Source organism: Dromiciops gliroides, chromosome 1, assembly GCF_019393635.1.
Source record: "Dromiciops gliroides isolate mDroGli1 chromosome 1, mDroGli1.pri, whole genome shotgun sequence".
Taxonomy (NCBI): Eukaryota; Metazoa; Chordata; class Mammalia; order Microbiotheria; family Microbiotheriidae; genus Dromiciops; species Dromiciops gliroides.
Genome location: NC_057861.1, coordinates 576,746,895 through 576,768,534, shown reverse-complemented (window position 1 = coordinate 576,768,534; position 21,640 = coordinate 576,746,895). Strand labels below are relative to the sequence as shown.

The following is a 21,640-nucleotide window of genomic DNA, read 5'->3' as shown; positions in this document are numbered from 1 at the left end:
AGAGCTGCTATAAGCATTTTAGAACATAGGTTCTTTTCCTTTTTCCCTCATCATCTTTGGAAATAGTAGTGATATTTGGAAATAGTGATATTGCTGGATAGTTTAGTAACTCTTTGGGAATAATTCCAGATTGCTCTCCAAAATGGTTGAATCATTGTACAATTCTACCAACAATGAATTAGTATCCCAATTTTTCTATATCCTCTCCAACATTTGTCACTTTCCCCTTCTATCATTTTAGCCAATCTGGCAAGTGTAAAATGATATGTTAAGGTTGCTTTAATTTGCATTCTCTAATCAATAATGATTGAGAACATTAATTTCTAAAGTAAGACTATTGGATTTAGGGAACAGGAAATTGCAACAGATGATGTACTTTTATTTCAGTGAGGCTTTTTTTTTTTTTTTTTTAGTGAGGCAATTGGGGTTAAGTGACTTACCCAGGGTCACACAGCTAGTAAGTGTAAAGTGTCTGAGGCCGGATTTGAACTCAGGTACTCCTGACTCCAGGGCCAGTGCTCTATCCACTGCGCCACCTAGCTGCCCCCAGTAAGGCTTTTGATAGTCTTATCTTTGTGGACAAGATGGAGAAACAAGGTCTGGATAATAATACACTGGATAGATTTATGGCGGTTGAAGAACTTTACTAAAATAGAATTCATCAGCAAATACTACACTGAATAAGTAATAGTGCTAATTTATTAATAAATTAATGTCAAACTGGCATGATTTTTAAATGACATATCTTTGGATGTATTTTGCTCAACATTTTTATTAATGATTTAGATGAAGGTATATATTTTTAATTTTGCAGACAATACAAAACTGGCAAAAACAGCGAATAATATGAGTGATAGAATCAAATTCCAAAATTATATTTAAAGGATGCAATGATAGATTAAAAGAAACATAATAGAGTTTAATGGTGATGAATGTAAAAATTTTTTAAAAATCAATTTCATCAGTACAAGATAGAGGAGACTGATGGAATTTCACATAAAAAGACTGCTAATTAACCGTAAGCTCCATTTAAACCAACTCTGTGACTGCTCAAAGTCATAATGAATTTTCAGGCTTATATAATAAGAGTTCAGTACTCTATTCAGACTGTGTTTCTAGCATCCAAGGCCCAGCCTTGCCAGTTTCAGTGAGTCTTGTCTCCATTGCTTTGATCACCAAGTAATTATTTTTTTTTTGTCCACAATAATTTATTAAGGGCAGGTGGAGAGGGGTTGGTTGATAGATTCCATCTACTGCTACAAACACAGTATTATGTATTAGGGTTCCAGAAGTGTTTTGAATTACTCCTTGACATTCCTCTTGCAAAATTAGCCTAAAATAAGCCATCATCTTTGTACAAAAGGTGTTGAAGGATAATCCCAAGAACAGAATTTCAGGGTCACAGCTTATTGCAAGAAGAGGTGTAACAATAAACAATATTAGGGAAAATATAAATGAGCAGAGCTCTGGAGAGTAATTTTAGAGTAAATTGATATCCTGGAATTAAAACAAGTGTCCTGAATTTGATCTTAGAAAGAAGTTAAATTTTGATGATGTAGATATGCAATTAGAGTTTGCTTCTCAGAAATGAGATATATTCATTGCTCTGATTTTCTCTTATGACTAATGCAGAAATAGGATTAATGTTATTATGTGTGTATGTATATATATGTATATGTCTAGGGGAGGGGGGAGGGAGGGGAGGGAGGGAGAAAAATCTGAAATTGGAAAGCTTGTATAAACAAAAGTTGAGAACTATCTTTACATGTAACGGGAAAAAAATAAAATACTTTATTAATTAAAAAAAAAGAAATGAGATATATTACCAATCATCCTTAGTCTGCTTCTCCGAGAGATATTTAATCTAAATTTACATAAAATATATCTAAAGCTTCTTCCTAAAAGAAATACATTCTTTCAATTCTAATTTTTTTTATGAGTGCAATTGATTTTAGTAAAATAATGAACTCTGGCTTATTATGCCATCTAAAACGGGGGCCTAGGATCATTGGAGAGGTGAATTTAGTCACAATTCAATGAAAAGCTGTAATAAAATGATTCTTCGAAGATAACTAAAGAATCTCTTTTTGGCTGAAAGTACACAGGATTTATTTTGAAGCAGCTGTGAGTCTGGTTAGATTAGGAAATCCTGACTCATGCTAAATCATAAAAACAATTACCAACCCTTAATTTTATGGTTTCAGATTGGTGGTCTGAATCTTTGATGTGATACTAAGGAATTTTCATTCCCCACTCCCTCCATCCATTTGAGAAAGACTCAGAATTATTCAGCTTTCTTAGGATTCTGAAGTCTTCCTTTCTTACCAGTTTTCAGTATTTTTGAAATTTCCTGAAATTCTGAAAATTCCTATGTCTTAACCTTACTAATTCACTGCTGCCCCATCAATGGGAAACCTAATTCTACTATTCACTGGAATGTGATGACGATGATGGATACTTAGGGTTTGTTTGGATAAAAATAACGTTCAATAAAGGGTCTTTGAATAAAGTATTAAAGTATCTTATGAAAATGAATGTTGAAAACTACCTTTACATGTAACTGGAAAAAAGAAAATAAATGTTTGTTGCAAAAAAAAAAAGAAAGAAAAAGAAAAAGAAAGAAAGAGACCTCTGGAGCTCCTGAATTGGCTACAACTGTGGCTACTTCTGAACCTCAGCTCACAGTCTGGTGAGAGGGTCAAGTGGCTGGCCAGGGGGAGATTACAGGGGTCACTGCTAGTGCTGAGGTGGAACTCAGTTGTCTTGCCATGCTGGGAACCAGAAAGCTGTCTTGAGTGGCAAACCTCAGTTGGGGAGGGGTGCAGGCACACCTGAAGTTAGCAACAATAGTGAGACAGAAAAGCAAGCAAGCCTGGGGCCATTTACAGACCAGAACACAGGCTAGGGGAGTGAAGAACCTGCCTCTCTTTAAATCAATCCACCTGGGTGTAAGGACCTAAAATTCTAGCTATGTTGTCTAAAATCTAATGAATGGTCTCCTTAAATTGGAAAACGTATAGCACCAATCTTTGGGCATTAAGTATTTATTAAAGTATATTAGGGGTTAGTAAAGAGAAACATGTGGATAAAGCATCCCTATTCTGCCTGTCCCTGCTGCCTCTGCTGTTAAGCCAAGGTTCTGCAAACGAAAAGCCCTCTCCCCAGTGACTTCTCCCAGAACCTCCTGTGAAACAGGAAACAGGGCCATCCACACACACAGCTCCAAGCTAATTCGCTGGTAACACTGATTGACAGCTACCCACAGATGGCAGACACAACTTCTGGATGCCGAAGTCACATGTTTTCTTTTCAGGCCAGAGCTCACAATGTCCCTCCTAGCAGGGGGTGTCATTCCAAATCTCACATGGGACCCCCTAAAGCTTGGGACAGTGCATCCTGGAGGAAGGGTTCCACTTTAAGAAGGAGTTAAAAGTCAAGATATAGGCTAGCAAAATGATCAGACAGAAAAATATGCAGGCCATAGAAAGTTTCTTTGGTGACAAGGAAGATCAAAACATACCTTCACAAGAAGATAACAAAATCAAAGCTCCTACATCCAAAGCTTCCAAGAAAAGTATGAATTGGTCTCAGGCCATGGAAGCTCTCAAAAAGGACTTTGAAGATAAAGTAAGAAAGGTAGAGGAAAAAATGGAAAGAGAAATGAGAGTGATGCAGGAAAGTCATGAAAAAAAAGTCAATAGCTTGAAAAGCCAAATGGAAAAGCTCTCTGAAGAAAATAGTTGCTTAAGAATTAGGATTGAACAAATGGAAGCTAATGACTTTATGAAAAATCAAGACACAATAAAGCAAATCCAAATGAATAAAAAAAAATAGAGGGCAATGTGAAACATCTCCTTGGAAAAATAGCTGACCTGGAAAATAGATCCAGGAGAGAATTTGAAAATTATTGGACTGGGGGGCAGCTAGGTGGTGCCATGGATGGAGCGCTGGCCCTGGGTTCAGGAGTGCCTGAGTTCGGATCCGGCCTCAGACACTTGACACTTGCTGGCTGTGTGACCCTGGGCAAGTCCCTTAACCCCCATTGCCCCGCAAAAAAAAAAAAATGATCTTAGACAACATCTTCCAAGAGATTCTCAGGGGAAATTGCCATGATCTTCTAGAAGCAGAAGGGAAAATAGAAATTGAAAGAATCCACTGATCACCCCCTGAAAGAGATCCCAAAATGAAATTTCCAGGAATATTATAGCCAAAATCCAGAACTCCCAGGTCAAGGAGAAAATATTGCAAGCAGTCAGAAAGAAACAATTCAAGTACTGTGGAGCCACAGTCAGGATAACACAAGATCTAGCAGCTTCTAAATTAAAGGACTGGAAGGCATGGAATATGACATTCCAGAGGGCAAAGGAATTGGGATTACAACCAAAAATCACCTACCCAGCAAAACTGACTATAATCTTTCAGGTGGAGAAATGGGGCTTCAATGAAAAAGAGGACTTTAAGGCATTCTTGATGAATAGAAAATTTGACTTTCAAATACAAGACCCTAGAGAAGCATAAAAAGGTAAACAGGAAAAAGAAATTATGAGGAATGTTAAAAAGGTTAAACTGTTTGCATTCCTACATGGGAAGATGCTACTTCCAACTCAAGAACTTTCTCACTATTAGGGCAGCTGAAAAGAATAAATTTGGACAGAGGGCACAGGTGGGAATTGATTATGAAGGTATATATCTGTAAAGTATTTATTGTTTGTTTATTTTTTTTGTGGGGCAGTTGGGATTGGGGGGCATGCCCAGGGTCACACAGTTGGGGAGTGTCTTATGTCTCAGGTGGGATTTTGGCTCAGGTCTTCTTGGGTCAAGGATGGGTGCTTTGTCCACTGTGTTACCTATCTGCCCCATGATGACATCTTTAAAATAAAATTAAGGGGTGAGAGGATTGCACTGGGAGAAAGGGAAAGGGAGAGGTGGAATGAGGCAAAGTATCTCACATAAAAGAAGTGAGAAAAAGCTTATGGAGTGGAGGGGAAGAAGGGGGAGGAGTGGGGGAGTGAATGAGCCTCACTCTCATCAAAATTTACTCAAAGAGGGAATAATCTACACAGTCAAGTGGGTATAGTAATATATCTTGCCCTGCAGGGAAGTGGGAGGGGAAGGGGATAAGGGGGGGTGAAGTGAAGGAAGGGAGGGCAGATTGGGGGGGGGCAGTCAGAAGCCAAACACTTTTGAGGAGGGATAGGGTAAAAGAAGATAGAAAATAGAGTAAATATCATGGGGAGTGAATAGGATGGAGGGCAACACAGTTAGCAAAATTAACTGGGGAAAAATTTGAAGCAGAGGCAAGAGCAATGTAAGATGAGAATGATGATGGTGGTGGTGGTAGTGATGATGATGTTGGTACTTTGCTGGGCTATTGTGAAGAAAATTCTTTGTCAGGTATAAGGTTCTATATTATATAAATGTTAGCTACTATTGTTGTTGCAATAATCAACCTCATGGGTGTTTTGTAAGGAAATCTCTCTTTAAAGTACTATATAAATGTAGTTTACTATCTAAAAAAGATGATCAGGATGCTATCAGAAAAACCTGGAAAGACTTACATGAACTGATGCAAAGTGAAATGTACTGGATACAAAATAATAGCAATATTGTAAGATGGTCTATTGCAAATGACTTATTTTCAACAATGCAATGATCCAAGACAACTCTGAAGGACTTATGAAAAATGCAATCCATCTACAGAGAAATAACTGATGGTACCTGAATACAAATGGAAATATATTTTGTTGTTGTTGTTAGTTCCTCTTTCTAAAGGTTTTTTTTTTTTGTCTGCTATGTTTTGCATGACTGCACATGTATAACTTATATTGAAATGCTTGAGTTCTTAAGGGGGAAATAGGGAGGAGGGATGAGAATTTGGAACACAAAGTTTTATAAATCAATGTTACAATTTGTTTTTACATGTAAGGTAGGGAAAAATTCTAAAAAAAATAAATGTAAAGATAAAACCTAAACAAAACAAAACAAGAAATAGGATTCCAGTTGAGATCCTATCACTGCAAGTTCAGCCTTCTTTTTCCTATACCTTTGTATCCTTGGAAACAGTATTACGTACCATTCCTGTAAAGGAGAAATTCATACTTACATTTTATTTGGTTCAATTAACCACTTTTACCTCCTACACCATGGTGTGATATCCTGAAATTTAGAGTAATGACAATAATATTTAAATATAACCTTTATATAGTGCTTTAAGGCTTACAAAGTGATTTATACATATTATCACAGTAGAGCCTCACAATAACTCTGAATTAAGTTCTGCATATATTACTATTCATGTTATAATAAGGGAACTGTGGTACAGAAAAGTTATGTCTATGATCACAGGCTTATTAAATTTCATAAGTGGGGTCTAATTTCAAATTTCCTTAACTTTTGAATCCAAATTTTTTTCCATTTCACCACATAAATGAAAATTGTTAATTGGTACCCATAAGCTTATGAAAAATAGGTACTGGTCCTGTAATTTCTGGATACTTTTATTTACAGAGAGAAAAGGGAAAGAGGTATATGAATTGATTGTTGCATTCTTTTTTCTTTTTTTAGGGTGGCCAAATCACTGAAAGTCCCAGTATATGAGACCCCAGCAGGTTGGAGATTCTTCTCAAATCTGATGGACTCGGGAAGGTGTTCTCTGTGTGGGGAAGAGAGCTTTGGTACAGGTAGGTTTTTTTATGTCTGATATTATGAAAGGCAACATGGAATAGTGGAAAGAGCATTGGAATAAAAATAATCTGGGTTCAATCTTTGGAAAGGAAAACAATTTATGGCCAAACAAGAGATAGAGTATATTATAAAATGCAAAATGGATGATTTTGATTATATTAAATTTAAAAAAAATTGTACAAACAGAAGCAATGCATCCAAAATTAGAAGGGAGACAGAAAGCTGGGAAACAATTTTTGAGGCCAGTACTTCTGATAAAGTCCTCATCTCTAAAATATATAGGGAATTAAATCAAATTTATAAGAATCCAAGTCATTCCCCAATTGAGAAATGGTCAAAGGATATGAACAGGCAGTTTTCTGATGAAGAAACCAAAGCTATCTATTCCCATATGAAAAATGCTCTAAATCTCTAATGATTAGAGAGATGCAAATTAAAACAACTCTGACGTACCACCTGACACCTATCAGATTGGCTAAAATGACAAAAAAGGAAAATAATAAATGTTGGAGAAGCTGTGGGAAAATTGGAACACTAATTCATTGTTGGTGGAGCTGTGAACTGATCCAACCATTCTGGAGAGCAATTTGGAATTATGCCCAAAGGGCGATAAAGCTGTGCATACCCTTTGACCCAGCAATTCCACTTTTAGGTCTTTTTCCCAAAGAAATCATGGAAGGGGAAAGGGACCCACATGTACAAAAATATTTAGAGCTGCTCTTTACGTGGTAGCAAGGAATTGGAAGTTGAGGGGGGTGCCCATCAATTGGGGAATGGCTGGACAAGTTGTGGTATATGAATACAATGGAATACTATTGTGCTGTAAGAAATGATGAGCAGGAGGAGTTCAGAGAAACCTGGAGGGTCTTACGTGAGCTGATGATGAGTGAGATGAGCAGAACCAGAAGAACATTGTACACAGTATCATCAACATTGAGTGTTGATCTACTGTGATGGACTATATTCCTCTCACCAATGCAATGGTACAGAAGAGTTCCAGGGAACTCATGATAGAAGAGGATCTCCAAATCCAAGAAAAAAAAAAAAGAACTGTGGAGTGTAGATACTGAATGAACCATACTATTTCTTTTGTTTTTGGTGCTGTTTTTTTTTTCTATTTTGAGGTTTTTCATCATTGCTCTGATTTTTTCTTTTATAACAGGACTAATGCAGAAATAGGATTAATGTTATTATGTGTATATATATATGTGTGTATAGATATATATCTATATCTATATGTATATAGATATATAGATATAACCTATATCAGATTACCTGCTGTCTAGGGGAGGGGGGAGGGAGGGGAGGGAGGGAGAAAAATCTGAAATTGTAAAGCTTGTATAAACAAAAGTTGAGAACTATCTTTACATGTAATGGAAAAAATAAAATACCTTATATGTAAAATTAAAAAAAAAATAATCTGGGTTCAATTCCAACCAGTGTCACTTAATATTTGTGTCAGTGGAAAAATCACTTAACCCCTGAGTATGTTTCCTCATGGATACACACAACACTCATATACATACAGAGTGTACATACATATATACAAACATACACATTTATATGCATGCACATACATATGCATGTATTTATATGTAAAAATATAATATAATTAATATGATATAGACAATGACGTTATAGAGTTGGTATGAAGAAAACACATGGTTTTTCCCCAATTTTTAAAAAACATTTTTATCTAAAGTTTTGAGTTCCAAATTCTATCCCTCCCTACCTTTTCTTCCCTCTCCCTGAAGCAGTAAGCAATCAGATAAAGGTTATACATGTGCAATTATGGAAAACATTTCCATATTACAAATATAACAAAAAAGGAAAATATTGGATGTTGGAGGGGGTGTAGGAAAGCTGGGATGCTCATCCACTGTTGGTGGAGTTGTGAAAAGATCCAACCATTCTGTAGAGCAATTTGGAACTATGCCCAAAGGGCAATACCACTGTTAGGTCTATATCCTGAAGACATCCCCCAAAAGAGAAAAAGTCCTATTTGTACAAAAAATATTTATAGCAGCTTTTTTTTTTTTTGGTGGTGGCTAAGAATTGGAAATCAAAGGAATGCCCATCAATTGGGGAATAGCTAAATAAGCTGTGGTATATGATGGTGATGGAATATTATTGTGCTATAAGAAATGACAAGCAGGGTGATTTCAGAAAGATCAGAAAGATTTGTATGAACTGATATATAGTGAAGTGAGCAGAACCAAGAGAATGTTGTGCACAGCAATATTGTTTGATGAAGAACTGTGAATGACTTAACTATTCTCAGCAATACAATGATCCAAGACAATCCCAAAGGACTATGAATGAAACATACAATCTACCTCCAAAGAAAGAACTGATGTTGATCGAACATAGACTGAAGCAGGCTATTTTTTACTTTCTTTCTTTCATTCTTGTTTCTTTTATTCAGGTTTTCTTGTACAAAATGACTAACATGGTAATGTTTTACATAATTGCACATGTATAATCCCCCCCAAATTTCCTTATAACGCATTTTGTACAGGGAGATTCAAATAAAAGAAAAAGAAAAAAGTGAAAAATAGCTTTCTTCAGTCTGGATTCAAACAATATCAGTTCTTTCTCTGGAAGTGGGCATGCTTCATCATTAGTCCTTTTGAATTGTCTTGGATCACTGTATTGCTTAGAATAGCTAAGTTATTCACAATTCTTCATTGAATAATACAGCTATTGCTCTGTACAATGCTCTGGTTCTGCTCACTTTACTATACATTAGTTCGTGTAAGTCTTTCCAGGTTTTCCTGAAATCATCCTTCTTGTCATTTCTTATAGCACAATAGTATTGCATTATAATCATATACCACAGCTTGTTTGACCATTCCTCAGTTGATCAGTATCCCTTTGATTTCCAATTCTTAGCCATCGCAAAAAGAGCTGCTATAATTTTTTTTAGTGAGGCAATTGGAGTTAAGTGACTTGCCCAGGGTCGCACAGCTAGTAAGTGTTAAGTGTCTGAAGCCGGATTTGAACTCAGATACTCCTGACTCCAGGGTGGTATTACTAGAGCAAAAGGTATGCGCAGTTTTATAGCCCTTTGGGCATAGTTCCAAATTGTTCTCCAGAATGGTTGCATCAGTTCACAACTCCACCAACAGTGCATTAGTGTCCCAGTGAGGAAAGAAAGCATTTTGTAAGCCAAAGATCTTGTACAAAGGTGATCTTCACTTCTTTTCTGGATATTTCCAAACCATTCCCCTGAATGAGTTACCACTTTCTCCTCTCCAAGATCTTATTTATTTGTTTTGTTGTCCCCTATTAGAATATAAGCTATTTGAGGTCATGAATTGTCTTGCTTGCTTACATTTGTATCCTCAATGCTTAGCACAATGCCTGATATGTAATAAATGTTTAATAAATCCTTTTCCTTCCTTCCTTCCTTCCTTCTTTCATTCCTTCCTTCTTTATTATTATGAAGGACATTTGGCAAGAGTAAAATACAACTTCCTGAGATTTCCTGACTCAGGCTTGTATGTGTATATATATGTACACATGCACATATAGGCATATATGCACATGATATATATGTATATATGTATGTATGTGTGTCTTTGTATATTTATCTATACCAATAACCTGCTACTTAAGGGCAAGGCTCAGAAGCCTTGCTTTTGAGCCTCAGTGCATCTTAGAGGGATGTGTGCTGTTCAAGTTTGCTTCAACTTTTTCTTCACCCTATTTCTCCTTTTATTTTTTTGGGGGGGTTGTTTTTCTGGGTTTTTTTGCAGGGCAATGAGGGTTAAGTGACTTGCCCAGGGTCACACAGCTAGTGTCAAATGTCTGAGGCTGGATTTGAAGTCCAGGTCCCCCTGAATCCAGGGCCAGTGCTTTATCCAGGTCTGGTGCTTTATTCACTACACCACCTAGCTGCCCTCTATTTCTCCTTTTATTAAAAAAAGAATCCAAAGAAATGATCTCTTCTAAGTGGTGTGATTGGGTTTGAGCCAAATTAGTAACATCACTTAGCTCAGTCTGAAATTGCTTTTCCCAGTTCAATGAGGTTGAATTCAAAGTGATTTCATTCTTGAATATTGGCTATTCTTACGAAGTATCTTTAGCCCCTGGACAGTTCAGGCTGGTCTGCATGGGAGGGTGGTTCAATTAACCACTTGCATAGGCAAGGGAGCCTGATTTCCTTGGTCAGTGCTTCTTATGTACACAATGTAAAGTTATGTCAGATACTTTCTCCTAAAGATTGATTGTATTTTGGTCTGATCTTGTTGCTTAGATTAACCCAAGTTCCATAGCTCTTCCTGTGCCCAGCCTCAAACACAAGTTCAAAGAGCATAATAATGTGAAGAATAGCAGTGGACTTTAATAAGATGCTTAGGGGCAGCTAGGTGGTACAGTGGATAAAGCACCAGCCCTGGATTCAGGAGGACCTGAGTTCAAATCCAGCATCAGACACTTGACATTTTCTAGCTGTGTGACCCTGGGCAAGTCACTTAACCCTCATTGCCCCACCAAAAAAAAAAAAATTATGCTTAAAAGTATGTGAAGCACTTCTACATGTTCTATCTTCTGGGCAACTCATGATAACCCTGAAAGATAAGTACTACAATTATTAATACCAATTTTATGGACAAAAAATGTGGTTTAAGAAATTAAATGATTAACCCACGGCCACAGAACTATTAGTCAAGGTAGCAAGTATTTATTGTGTTCAATATATGCCAGATACTGTGCTAAGTGCTGGGAAAACAACTAGAAGCAGAAAGCAAGTCCTTGCCCTCAAGGAGCATACATTCTAATTTGGAAACAGCCCAAAGAGGAATGAAGACATGGCTGGCCTGAGTACTTTCACAGACAAGTCATTATTAGGGCTGGGAATTGAAGTCACATCTCTTAGCAGCACCCCGAGTTGTGCTATATCTCCTGGTGATTGCAAGTTTGGAATAGTAAGTCAGTCACATTGTGACCATCTGTTGCTCTTGTCACTTATTTCATAGATATCACAGTCTACTCATCCTAGCACCTAGGGGCATTCTCAAAAGAGTCACAAAGTCCAGTAATGCTAGAAGCAATAGGCTGTATTATAGGCAATATTTTCACTTATACAAAGAAAAGTTTGAGGATTAATGTGAACCATCTGGAGACTTGGAATTGGGAAATAGGGACAGAAAAAGAGGGGTCTGAGTTATCAGAGAGAGGATACAAGCCAATATGTCATCAAAAGGGAAATGTTACAACTAGGTATCAGTAGTAGGGATAGCAGTAGGAGTGATTGCAAGTAATTTCACTGCAGCAATCTCAAATATAATTTCTATTTAGAAATTATGATATTACTTTGAACAGGATGATAATAGAAACTTTATTCAAAAAAGCTATAAAGTAAATAAAAGCAGTTTTGTCACCATAAAGTATTGACTAATTGGATATAGAATTGGAAGAGAACTTCCAATGCCCTCATTTTACAGATGAAAGAACTGAGACTTAAATTGGTTGGTTGGTTGTTGTCCTTCATTTTCAGAAAGGACCAAAATGATATTGCTATGTTAAGAGTCAAGTTACAGTGTGTCCCACTGTGGCTAATCAGACCAATATGAGCTTGGAATGTTCTACCATAGGTCAGGCACAAATAGTCCATGTGAACATTTGGGGTGAATTCTCTAAATTTGCACATTTCTCATCTGAGACCTAAAGAGGTAAAGTCAAGGTCACACAGGGAGAAAGCAGAACAAATGGTATAAATTCAGGCTTAATGGTGCTCCTAATTAGCAAAGAATCATGGAATTAAAATTGGAAGAGTCTTTAAAAGTCATTTAGTCCAACTCCCTCCCTTTACAATTGAGCAACCTGAGTCCCAGAGAGTTTAAGTGGCTTACACATGAGGTTGTTCTGAACAAAGTACTTTGTCAGTCTGTATTTAAAAGGTCATAGGGGCAGCTAGATTGTGCAGTGGATAGAGCACCGGCCCTGGAGTCAGGAGTACCTGAGTTCAAATCCTGCCTCACACACTTAACACTTACTAGCTGTGTGACTCTGGGCAAGTCACTTAACCCCAACTGCCTCACAAAAAATTTTTTATGACCTTTTTAGGTCATAGATTTAGAACTGGAAGGGACGCGAGAGGTAACGACTCAGTCTCCTCATTGTACATCTGAGGAAGCAAAGGCCCAGAGAAATGAAGCAACTTGCCTGGGTTTTGAAGCTGGGGTTTGAACCCAGGTCTTCCGACTCTATACCCAATGGTCTTTCCATTGTTACCCCTGTCCTTCAAAGGATCATTATCTCAGTAAGTAGTTTCTGAATTAATGGAGTGTGCTTATGTTTTCTTTTCCTCATTTGTGGTCAGTTTAGTCAACTTTCCTGAATTTCGGGAGACCCTTAAGAATTTATATGAAGGGGGAAAAAGTGTTTTTGCTGGCACTGGCCAGAAGAGTACTAGCTGGGGTGCAGAACTAGGTGATGGAGGCTGTGTTGACTGCATTACTAGCACTTTGAGAGCCATTTCTCCTATGGACTGTGTGCGCACATGTGCAATTCAGTATGAAGTGGGCCTGAGCTCAGCAGCGCGGTGACTGATGTCCCTAGGAGCCTCCTTGAACTGCCTGAAAACTGAAACTCCTTTTAGGATCCTTTAAAAACTATCAACCTCTATGCTGGAAAAAGATGGGGTCCAGTGTAAGAGTCTAAAAAGCAGTTAGGGGGGCAGCTAGATGGCGCAGTGGTTAAAGCACCGGCCCTGAATTCAGGAGTGCCTGAGTTCAAATCCGGCCTCAGACACTTGACACTTACTAGCTGTGTGACCCTGGGCAAGTCACTTAACCCCCATTGCCTGCAAAAAAAACCAAAAACAAACAAACAAAAAAAAAGCAATTAGGATTCCATTGTTTCCTGAACAGCTTATGGTCTGATAGGAAGTGATAGGGAGAGAAGCTGATTGCATTGACAGCAAAGTGGGCTAAAGAATGATGTCTTAGGGGGGCAGCTAGATGGCGCAGTGGTTAAAGCACCGGCCCTGGATTCAGGAGTACCTGAGTTCAAATCCGGCCTCAGACACTTAACACTTACTAGCTGTGTGACCATGGACAAGTCACTTAACCCCCATTGCCTAAAAAAAACCCAAAAAAACAAAAAAACAAACAAACAAAAAAACAAGAATGATGTCTTAGAGGCCAGGTTATCATGCAGGCCAGGACCTAAGAGTATGTGGGAGAATGACAGCTACATAGTCTAAAGAAGATTGAATTAAAGCTCACTAGCCCCATAGTAGTCAGGGTTTCTTGTTCCACTGGCTGCATGAAAACTTCCTACAAGCAGGCCCTCCACTCCTGATTCAAATGTGACCCTCCAAAGCCAAAGTCAAGTGCTCTTAAAATAACACAGGATCATAGATCTAGATCCAAAAGACATGTGAGGGGTTGCTGAGTCCAGTCCCTCTCATTTTACAGTTAAAAGCATCAGGGTATAGAAGATTAAAGAACTTGTCCAGAATCATACAGCTAATAAGTGTCTGAGGCAGGATTTAAGCACAGGTCTTCATGATCCCAAGTCCAATGGACTATCTATTATATCATGCTGCCTCCCAAGGCAACCATTACTTGCTAGGAAGCCCCAGTAGGGAACATAGTCCCAAGTTGTCTCAGGAGAAAGTGCCCAGAGTTACCTGTTCTAGGACAGCAAAAGACAAAAACAAACAAGAAAATACAAAACCCCAAACAAATGAACAAAAACATCATGAAATTCTTCTTTCAGCCTGTGGCCTGCCCAGGACCTTGGGAAGCCAGTATCCTCAGCCAATCCTCTGTGAGCAAGAAATGAGGTTACAGAAGCATAAAAGGAGGACTGCCTATCAAGGACACTTCTCCAGAAAAATGCATAGACCGGGGGTGAGGGAGGGAATGTTGGGTAGCACGCACTTTCCCTTGCTCCAAAGATGAGGCCATCTGCATTTGTAATAGCCAGTCTCTTTTCAGGTAATGGTAATGTTTCAGATGGGAGATGGGGAATCTTTTTTCTAAAATTAGTTATATTTTATAATATATACATGTTCATTTAAGGGTGAATTAATTATAGTTTACAAAATAGATATGCATTTTGGGGTGAGAAGGGAGTTGTAGAGGATGTTTTCAGACATGTGAGGCTCAGAACAAGTGAATGCAGTACACCATAGTACAAAAACCTGGACTCAAGGTCAGGAAAACCAGCATTCATATTCTCTCTGGGACATCTATTAACTGATTATGTGACCTTAGGCAAATTTGGTAAGTTCCCAGCTTTTCAGGCAATCCTCTAACACTATATAAGTTATAGAATGCTTACCTATAAGCAATGGTAGAGGGGGTTTATTCATAGAGAAGCTCTTGAAACCAATGAAATAAAATTTGACCGGACCTGTGATTATATCAATGTAGGCAAGTCTACTAATGCAAACTGGTACTCTTTGCAACTTAGCAGTCTTGAGAGTTGCTTGAGATACTGAGAAATTAAGTGACTTGCCAAGGGTTATATTTTCTATCAGTTTGTATGTGTCAGAAGGGAGGAGAACTTGAATGTAGTTCATCCTGATTCTGAGGCTGGCTCTCTTTCGTAGCCATTATGTATGTGTATATTATGTATGTATATGTATACTATATGTGTGTGTATATACATATATGTATATATATGTGTGTGTGTATATATTATATATATAGTATGTGTACACGGGCATACATATATACATTTTGTTATTTAGGTTTTTTTAGTCGTGTCCAACTCTTTATAACCTCATTTGGGGTTTTCTCAGCAAAGATACTGGAGTGTTTTGCCATTTCCTTCTCCAGCTCATTTTACAGAGGAGGAAATTGAAGAAAACAAGATTAAGTGACTTGCCCAGGGTCACACAGCTAAATTTGTCTGAGGCTAGATTTGAACTCAGAAAGATAAGTCTTTTTGACTCCAGGCCAGGCACCTAGCTTGTGCACATGCGCACACACACACACATAGATAGATAGATATAGATATACACATAAACACATGCATATACATATATGTATATATATAAGGTATGTATATGTCTTTGTCTATGAATATGTATATATGTACAGATATAGAGTTATATTTCCAATTTGAAAGTTGGAAAGACAAAGGTAATTATGTTAAGCACAAGTGATATTAGGGATGCGGGGAATTTAGTTGGGCCTAGAGTTTTTCTTCAAATGTGCTCCGCTGGTGATGACATTAATCTAGGCTCTTGAATTAGATTAATATAAGCCAGAGATTATAAAATAACCAGTTTGCACATGACATTGGACTGAAAATATCTGTTAGAATGTAAGCTCTTTGAGGACAAGGATACTTGTATTTGTATTTCTTGTGTTTTGAGCAGTGCCTGGCACCTAAGCAAGTGCTTTACAACTACTTGTTCATGCATTTGGGGACACCACATTTTAAGGAGAACACTCTCACTCTGGAGAGAATCCAGATGTCAATCAGGAAGGTGAAGGGAAACCAATCTGAGATATGGGTAAAAGGAACTAGGTGTGTTCAATCTGGAAAACTTTAAGGAGAACACAATAACTATTTTCAAAAACGTGAAAGGCTGTCATGGGAAGAGGGATCAGATTTGGTATTTTGGGCCCCTGAGGGCAAAGTGATGGGCAAAAGCTTCATTGAGTAAGACTTCAGCTTGGTTTAAAGAAAAGTTTTCTGAGAGTTAGTCACCCTCAAGTGAAATGTGTAACCTTAGGAGGGAAGGCATTCCCACTCACTACAGGTCTTCAAGCAAAGGCTAGGGGGACCACTTGTAGAGAGAGGGTAGTATGAAAGAGATTCTTGGCCAAAAATATGGTCTCTAAAGCCTCCTGTCTATTCATGAACTAGTAAGTTTTATCAGTCTATTTTGTAACTTAAAAACAATTCTTCGATAAAATTATAAAGCTGGAAGTGATCTGAGAGATCATCTAATCCAGCCCTCTCATTTTATAGGAAACCAAGTCCCAGAAAGACTATGCAAAGGAGTCGAGCACCTCTAACTAATCACTGGATGAGCTTGGGCTAGATAGAATTCAGGTCTTGTGATTTCTGGCTCAGTTCTCTTTCCACTGCCCCATATGGAATCTCATGTTTGTAAAGCTGCTAATTTAGAAAAAATATATAGTTGATCCTTATTGGCTTCATAGAAAGCACGGTTTAAGTCATGTGCTATTAATTCATATCTCTTGTCATTACCAGCTATTAAAACCTGCCAGTAACTTCCATTGAGTGACCTTATTTGAATGGTTTTTTCTAGATTAGCACACTTGGTTAAAGTCTTCACAGATTATTTAGGCAAAAGGACTAGGAGAAGTCATGTTCCTGTGGCTGACTACAGAATGAGTCACCTCCCTGAGGAAGGCCAGTGGCATCTAGCTAGAGCCCAGAGTCCATTCTCTTTCACCACCAAATTTGAACAAAAAAGAAGAGGCCTAGTTAGTTCATACCAGTTGCCTCTAAGAATTTTTTCCCAAACAGTAGGATTGTTTATGTTCATCATTCTAAGATACTCTTTAATGGCACCTTGGTGTAGGTGAAAATGGGAAACTATTTACATTTTCTTAATGAGACAAACCTAGAATTTCTGAATCTGAGTTTTAGCAGTGATGATTAGATCCATTAGCAATTTGTGTGGTGTTTCATTAATCTTCTGAGTCTGGGATTACACATCATCATTACTATTTGGAGAAAATTCCTTGGAGGTAATTGGAATTACATATTTTTTAAATAGTCAAGACATGCATGAGAGTACTTTTTTAGCTAAAAGAAGACAAATGTCTATAAGGAACAATGGGGATGTTTATGGATAAAACAAATCCCAGTGTTGACAAATGGTAGAGGAGAGACTAGTGAAATTTTTAACAAAATGTAACCTTTTTTTATACCTACTTCCAGCCATGGGAATTTTAAGCCAATAAAAAAAAGGAACAACCATGTTCAAGGACACAGTTCTGATTATAGTGAAGTAAAGCATGTTCTATTTTCTCAGTACTTATGGGTAGATAAGACATTTATTAATTATGGCAGGGAGAGGAGTGAACATTACTGGCTTGGACATTTCCTCAAAATGGAGGTTTTACAGGGCAACTAGGTGGCACACTAGATAAAGCACCAGCCCTGGATTCAGGAGGACTAGAGTTCAAATGTGGCCTCAGACATTTGACACTTGCTAGCTGTGTGACCCCGGGCAAGTCACTTAACCCTCATTGCCACACATTCCCCCCCCCCCCCAAGAAATGGAGGTTTCAGGAGGAATTCACCAATCAGAGGAAGAACCACAGGGATGGAGGGATCTTTCAGCATGAGAAAGCCATAAGGAAAGAGGCATATTCCAGGATGAAAAGACTGTTGAGGATGGCAGAAAAAATCCAGAGAGGCAGGAGCAGAGCCAGCTTTAAGAATATAGATCAGTTTTCTTCACAACCCTTCTACTTTGATCAGTATTCGATCAATATTTGGTCAGAAAAGAAATCAGAAATACATGTTATTCAAGTTTCAGAAGATTACACTGTCAGTGATGCAGGTACAGAGGTACAAATACATAGAATTGTCAGTGAGAATTTCGCTGGGTATTTTAATACCTAGTAGCAGATCTGAGCATAAGAAATTGCAAAATAAGGAGAGCTTTTGCCTATTTGAACTATTACTTCAACTTAATGTTTTCTCATCTTCAATGACATATATAAGGAGGGAGGGAGGGGAGAGGGAGGGAGGGAGGGGAGAGGGAGGGAGGGAGAGAGGGAGGGAGGGAGGGAGGGAGAGAGAGAGAGAGAGAGAGAGAGAGAGAGAGAGAGAGAGAGAGAGAGAGAGAGAGAGAGAGAGAGAGCTCCTTGCAATACTGATAGCAACAGTGGGACTGATGGGCAATGTGATACAAAAAGCCTTGGCTCTTGGATCAGAGTACTTGGGTTCAAATCCTCCCTCTGAACCTTACTATATATGTGATATTAGGGGCAGTTAGGTGGTACAGCACCAGCCCTGAAGTTGGGAGGACCTAAGTTCAAATCTCACTTCAGACACTTACTAGCTATGTGAGCCTGGTCAATTGCCTTAAACATCCAGGGCTATCGCCAATCCTGATATATATATCTTGCCACTGGACCCAGATGGCTCTGGAGGAGACAGTAAAGTTAGTGACCTTGCACAGCCCTCCGTCACTTAAATACAATTCAGTGCAAATCATGACATCACTCCAATGTCATGGTCCTCTTTGAGAATGAAGGATAAACAACAATGTATGTGATATTACTATGTAAGTGTTATTTAGTTTAATCCCCTCATTTTACTGAGGAGGAAACAGCAGGAAAAATCTTAAGTAATTTCCCTGGGCCTCAGTTTCCTCCTCTGTAAAACGAAGAGGTTGGATTATGTAGCCTCTGAGGCTTAAAGCTTTAAAGTGTCTAGCTTTAGATCTTTAAGCCTATAAACATATGTCTTTTCTAACACTTGAAGTGATTCTAGGTTTTATGGCAGCCTAGCTATAGAATGACCCTCCTCTCACTACCTTCCTTCCTTGTGATCAGAAAGCCAGTTTTCCCTCTTTTGTTCTGTTCTCCGGGACTTTCTTTATATCCCAACTAAGATCCTACCTTCTATAGGAAGCCTTTCCCATGCCTCTTAATTCCAGTGTCTTCCTTCTGTTAATTATTTCCTCTTTATCCTATATATAGCTTGCTTTGCATATATCTGTTTGCAAGTTATCTCTTCTATTAGATTGTAAGCTCCTTGAGAGCAGAGACTATCTTTTGCCTCTTTTTGTATCCCTGGTGTTTAACCACCCACTATAGAATTCTTGTAACAAAGAAGCAAAGTTAAACAAAGGAAACAGACATATTGATCATGTCTAAGAATATCATGTACTTCATTCCATATTTGTAGCCCACTGCTTCCTCACTGAGGAAAAGGAGTTTATATTTCATCAAAAGTTATCTAGAGTCAAGATTGGCCAATGCATTATTGCGTCTTTCTGTCGAATGTCTGCACTCATCTGGATTCTGGTGGCTTTTCATGCTTTCCTTTGCATGATTGTGATCATTGTGAATAATATTCTCTTGGTTCGGCTTATTTTACTTTGTATCACAGGACCAAGGATTTAGAGCTGGAAGGGACTTCAGAGCTCAGTTCACAGATGTCTTCTTGTCACTATCTCTTTTCTTCCTCAGACTATACAATATAGAGACTATATAAGATATAAGAGGTGTGCAAGACAGTGCCAAAACCCAACCCAGTGGGCTTGCAGTATAATTGAATAGTACTGAACACAGAGAAAATGCAATGCTCTGGGGATATCGGTAGATGTAAGTCTAAGATGTGCTTACAAAGAGGAATTGGTTGCTTGAGGATCCCAACTAGTATTCCAACAAATTCAGTTTAATGTTTCCAAGCACAAGTTTTCCCTATGACACTGGAAGTTGTGCTTGACACTTCAAGTTTGGAATTTTTGGCTCACATTACTTGTCACTGAAACAAGAGTATGGTTCAACTACCTCATATAGACATTAAAAGAAAGGTTGTTTTTTCCCTTTCTCAAAAGCACACCAAGATCTTCCAGAGAAAACATCTATGTAATTGACATGTAGTTATCAGCCCAGACCAACTTCAGTCCATAATGGGGATTAGACCACCATAGTTTCCCCCCTCACCTGATTCTTTGACCCCACATGAAATTTGGCAAATCTTTAACTCTTACAAGGGAAAGTCTAAGCCAAGAGAAAATTTACTAGGCTGTTGGCTGCAAATGGTTGGGGTGTTATTTTGAAGCAGTTAAAAGCACTTCACATCTCTCTGTTGCTAAATTATGACATCTTATCATACAAGTTTAATAGCTACTAATGTTTAGATTTCCAGGAAATGTAATCCAGCTGAAGGTTATTATTATTATTATTATTATTATTGTTGTTATTATTATTATTATTAAAGAAGCAAAGCTCATGTTTTAGGACAAGAGAGTATTTTGCTCTGGCCAGTAAATAAATGTAATTTTTCAGCTATAAAAGGACAAAAGGTTTTGAAGTGGTTCTGTTGGGCAGTATTTCCCAGCCTTGTTTTTTTGGCAGCTAATCATGGAGCTGTACCAATGCCTTCCAAATGACTTCCATTTTTGTAGCAGTGTGAAGAGTTTGTTAGATGAGGTTAGAGTAACATGATGGTGTGATGAGTAATGCTGAGGGTCCGTTTTACAGAGGCAGCCATGGGCACTGGCCTAGACATTTCATCAGCTGCCTGTTCATCAGTACTGGCAAGAGCCAGACAGGTAATTCATTTTCATTTTGATTTAAACCACCTTGGCTAGTGCCTGCTTCTCAGTTGTGTAGGTGCTTTTATATCTTGCCACCAAAGTTCCCTGAGCCAACAACATTTAACATGGTAAATATAATGAGGAGAAATAGAATTGTAGCTAGGTGGAACAGATGTCAAGACAGCTTTTCTGTACATCAGTGAGGATGATTCAAGTATTTCTGTCTCTTTCCTCCCTGCCTCCTTTCTTTCCTCCCATTTTCCTTCCTCTCTCCCTTCCTTCCTTCCTTCCCTCCTTTTCTTCCTTTGGTTCTTCCTTTCTTCCTTTCTTTCCTTCTCATTCTTTCTTTCTTTTCTTTTCTTTTTTTATGTTCCCTTTATTTCCTCTTTCTCTCTTCCCTCTCACTGTATCTGGACTTATTGGAGTCTGAGAGCACCTTTTTGATGAACAATATCTTAGTACCAAAAGCCTCAAATAGTCTCTGGCTCCTCATCCCATTTTTCTGAAAACTAATGACTCATAACTCCCTGTTCATCTTTTCTAAGGGGGGGGGGCATTTGTACTTGTGGAGAAGAACAATAAATGTCGGGTAAAAATTTCCCTTGGTTTCTTGAGAAAGAGTAAAAATGACCCCAAATTAGATGTCTGAATAACTATGCAGTAAATTTTCTGTTTTCTTCATTTAAAAAAATCATAAAACCATATAGCTTTCTTCAACATATATTTATTTGT

The 21,640-nt window shown here is 38.1% G+C and overlaps 1 protein-coding gene across 1 annotated transcript in view; it reads left to right on the top strand.

Moving 5' to 3' along the window:
- PGM5 (phosphoglucomutase 5) overlaps nt 1-21,640 on the top strand; it is a 237,807-nt gene that overhangs the window by 136,609 nt on the left and 79,558 nt on the right. The window contains exon 7 of the mRNA XM_043965537.1: nt 6,565-6,680. Coding sequence (XP_043821472.1) covers nt 6,565-6,680 — 116 coding nt within the window. The remainder of the gene's footprint in view (nt 1-6,564; nt 6,681-21,640) is intronic.